General features: G+C 45.6%; 1 protein-coding gene across 1 annotated transcript in view; it reads left to right on the plus strand.

Annotated features, from left to right (window-relative positions):
- Positions 1 to 4141, plus strand: part of SNTA1 (syntrophin, alpha 1) — a 27904-nt gene that overhangs the window by 4455 nt on the left and 19308 nt on the right. Inside the window, exon 2 of the mRNA XM_008568203.1 lies at positions 864 to 1049. Within this exon, the coding sequence (XP_008566425.1) occupies positions 864 to 1049 (186 nt within the window). The remainder of the gene's footprint in view (positions 1 to 863; positions 1050 to 4141) is intronic.

Consider the following 4141-nt stretch of genomic DNA (forward strand, 5'->3'; position numbering starts at 1 on the left):
GCCCCCGTACCGGACCGGGGACCGGCAACGGGATCGCAACCCACAGTGCTGCTCCCGCGCCTCGCTCAGCCAGTGAGCGGGAACCGGTCTGTATGTGGGATCCGAACCCTCGGGCGGGAGCGCCGCCGCGCTTCCCAAGTGGCACACTATCCAGTGCGCCACCGGGCCGGCCCCAGCCTATTTCTTATTTTAAAAGAGCATTTAAGAGTTTAGCAATAAAACAATTCAGTAAAATGTATTATTAGCCTCTTTTGTATCAGAGATGCAATTCAGATAGACTTTTGAAATCTCTAGACTTTAAGGCCTTGGTTTCCAGCCTGGGTCCTGGATTGTAAAACTTTATTAATGCTAAAGAGGTCCTCTCAGAGCCATAGCAATAGCTGACTACTATCTTAATTCCTGGTTGGGGGTTATAAATGGGTTCCCACATTGTGGGAAAATTGTTTAAAACCCAAAATATCTAGGAAAAACCTGTTGAAGCACTTTGTAAATTACTCAAATACTGGTGAACACTCAAAACATTTAACCAAAAATGGGCTGATTGCGTAGCTAGTTGGTTAGAGCCTAGCCTTATAACACCATAGGTCATGAGTTCGGATTCCCATACCAGCCAGCTGCCAAAAAAACATTTAACCAAAAGATCCAGAAACCAAACTATAGCATTGTGAATTTAGAAAGTGACTTAGTATTATTAATGTCCCAAACTTTTAAGACTCTTTTCTGAGATTCTTTTTGCTCTCCCATTCTCCCTTTCCCAGCACTGGGCTGGGCACTGAGGGAAGCCTTCAGAAATAATTTTGCCTTGACATGACTCCCAAGTGTTGGATCTGCCTCAGTTTCTTCCTGTTTCTGTGCCTCTGCAGGGGGCCGGGAGAACAAGATGCCTATTCTCATTTCCAAGATCTTCAAGGGACTAGCAGCTGACCAGACGGAGGCCCTCTTCGTGGGAGATGCCATCTTGTCTGTGAATGGGGAAGACTTGTCCTCTGCCACCCATGATGAGGCAGTGCAGGCCCTCAAGAAGACAGGCAAGGAGGTGGTGCTGGAGGGTAAGCACTGGGGGCCCAGGGCTCAGAGGGCTGGGTGGGGATGTTTAACTTCTTCTCTACTTCCCCAGGCCTCAAGTGGCCCCAGCCTGGCACTGGGAGGTGGACAGGGTTGAAGCAGAACTTGGGGACCTGCCTGGAGACAGGGTTGGTAGAGGGAGAGTTGGCACAGAGCAAAGGAGACCTGGTTTTCCTTTTCCATCTCCCACTTGCTAGCGGTGTGGTCTTTGACAAGTCACTTCATTTTCCTGAGTCTTGGTTTCCTCATCTGTAAAATGGGGATACAATTCCTGTCTTTCTGGGTTGTTGTGAACAGGACAAAAGGTTCATGGTAGGATGTGCCATCCAGTGAGTGACTCAGGGAAAGAGAGGAGTGGGAACTGGGGAAGGGGCAGCTAAGATTCTCTTCTGGGGGACCTGGGGGGGCTCTCAACTCCAGGTTCTTCTAGTACCAGGGATCCATCCTCTTTGGGAAGAGGATTTGACCACTATGTAGCAGGATCAGACATGAGTTTTGGGGGGAAACTTGGTTGAATGGCTTTCTCCCCTATTCCCTCACAGTGTGGTCTTGGATGAGACCCTTGCCTTCTTGGGCCTCAGTTTCCACATCAGTTGTTATAGGCCTCCTGCTGTGGTTGTCCCATATCTGCCTTTTGCCTTCTCCCTCAGTAGGTTTCTGCTTTGCTCAGCCTTTTCCTCAAACTCCACTCTGTCAGTTCTGGAAGCCCGTGGGGGCCTGAGGAATGTGTCTTTGGCTCATGGCCCAGAACAGGCACAGGGAGGTGGCGGGGGCTGATGGAAATGCCATGGCCAGAGAAGCTGCTGAGCTGAGTCCCAGGCTCAGATCCTGCTAGGTTGCCTTGGTGTCCCCAAAGGGGTCTTTAAGAGACCAAGGAAGTGAACAGGTTCTGAGTCCCCAGGTGATCTTTGGCAATTCTTGTGGCTCCAAATCTCAATTCCCACTCAGTTTTGTTTTATTTTATTTTTACATTTTAGGTATCAATTTAACTTTACATTTTAGTGTATCAATTTAAATGCTACTGATGCACTTTTTTTTAATACTTAAGAAAGCCCGAGGGCTGGCCAGTTGGCTCAGTTGATTAGAGCACAGCCTTGTAACACCAAGGTCAAGGGTTCAGGTCTTCGTACAAGCCAGCTGCCAAAAAAAAAAAAAAAAAAAAAAAAAAAAAAAAAAAAAAAAAAAAAGAAAAAAGACTGAGTCTAGGGTGTTGGTCCCTAAAAGTTTAAGTATATCGGTCATATTTTAAGAGCAAAGTTTAATAACAGGATCACACATAAATGATATGGATATGAGTCTCTTTTCGGGCTGGCTGGTTAGCTCAGTTGGGTAGAGCACAGTATCATAACGCCAAAGTAAAGGGTTCGGATCCCTACACTGGTCAGGCACCACCACAAAAAAAAAATATGTCTTTTCCCCCTAGATGCCTCATTGCTTTGATATTTATGTCCAGCAATGTGGTTTGAAACAATTGAGATTCATTTAAATGTTACATTTTAGTTGATGTGAAAGTTCTTTTAGTTTCTGCTGTTTGAAAGTTTAGTTTATAGACAGTAAAATTTCTACTACAGACACATTTTTTTTTTTTTTTTTTTTTTTTTTTTTTAAAGATGACCGGTAAGGGGATCTTAACCCTTGGTGTTGTCAGTACCACGCTCTCCAAGTGAGCTAACCGGCCATCCCTATATAGGGATCCAAACCCATGGCCTTGGTGTTATCAGCACCACGCTACCCCAAGTGAGCCACGGGCCGGCCCTTCTAGACACATTTCTAATCCACACTGAGGTCCCCTCATCTTCCTCTGTCTGGGTTCTCACCATGTACATCATTCCGAGAAGGGAGCATTTTTGAGTTTTGATGGTTGGAGCATCTCCTGACTTTAGGAGCTAATACCCAAGCTGTGCCTCTAACTCATGCACTCCATTCCTTCTGCACTAAGCCAAGAAACAATCATAGACACTTATTATGTGCCTGGTGCATAGAAAAACACGGGGGGCAGAAACTAAACCATACCCAATCTCTCCCCTCAAGGAGCTTACCATCTGATGGGGAGATAAAACATAAACAAACACTGTCTCCTCCATTCAAACTATTTATTTTTTACTTATTTTGTCTGCTGGCCAGTACAGGAATCAAACCCTGGACCTTTGTGTTATCAGTGCCACACTCTAACCTACTGAGCAAACTGGCTAGCCATATAAACTATTTAAAAACCAGTTCCTAAAATCCTGTCTGGGGCCGGCCCGTGGCTCACTCGGTAGAGTGTGGTGCTGATAACACCAGGGCCACGGGTTTGGATCCTATATAGGGATGGCTGGTTCGCTCACTGGCTGAGTGTGGTGCTGACAACAACAAGTGGTGCTGATAACACCAGGGCCACGGGTTTGGATCCTATATAGGGATGGCTGGTTCGCTCACTGGCTGAGTGTGGTGCTGACAACAACAAGCCAAGGGTTAAGATCCTCTTACCTGTCATCTTAAAAAAAAAAAAAAATCCTGTCTGCTCTGTGATGAATCTCTGTTTGGCCTTGAGTAAGACCCTGGCCTTCTTGGGGCCTCGGTTTCCCTACTGATTGGGATTAGACTAGATCAGAGATGATTAATAGCTTTTATTTAGAGTGTCAACTCTACTGGTAGCTACTGGGAGTTCTATATCTGGAAGGACTGTGAGGCTCAGCAGAAAGGAGCTGGAATTGATTAGCAATGTCTACCACAGGCACAGTAGGAAAGAGAAGTAACGTGTGTAACATCCCAGGATCGAGGATCACCAGCTCTTATATTCTCTGAGACATTTTATAGGGCAAGATCATTCCTTGGTAAATCCTGCCCCATGCCTGGATAAAGGAAGGAAGTTGTGGCTTTCTTTCTTGTTATTTTTTCCCCAGCTTTTTCTTTCTTTCTTTCTCCCCCTCCCCTTTTTTTTGGCAGCTGGCCAGTACAGGAATCGAATCCTGGACTTTGGTGTTGTCAGCACCACACTGTAACCAACTCAGCTAAGCAGCCTGCCCTCCCAGCTTTTTCTTAGTTGGAGTCTCTTTTTTTTTTTTTTTTTTTTTTTTTTGTTTTTTTTTTTTTT

Source organism: Galeopterus variegatus, unplaced genomic scaffold (genome assembly GCF_000696425.1).
Source record: "Galeopterus variegatus unplaced genomic scaffold, G_variegatus-3.0.2 Scaffold386, whole genome shotgun sequence".
NCBI lineage: Eukaryota > Metazoa > Chordata > Mammalia > Dermoptera > Cynocephalidae > Galeopterus > Galeopterus variegatus.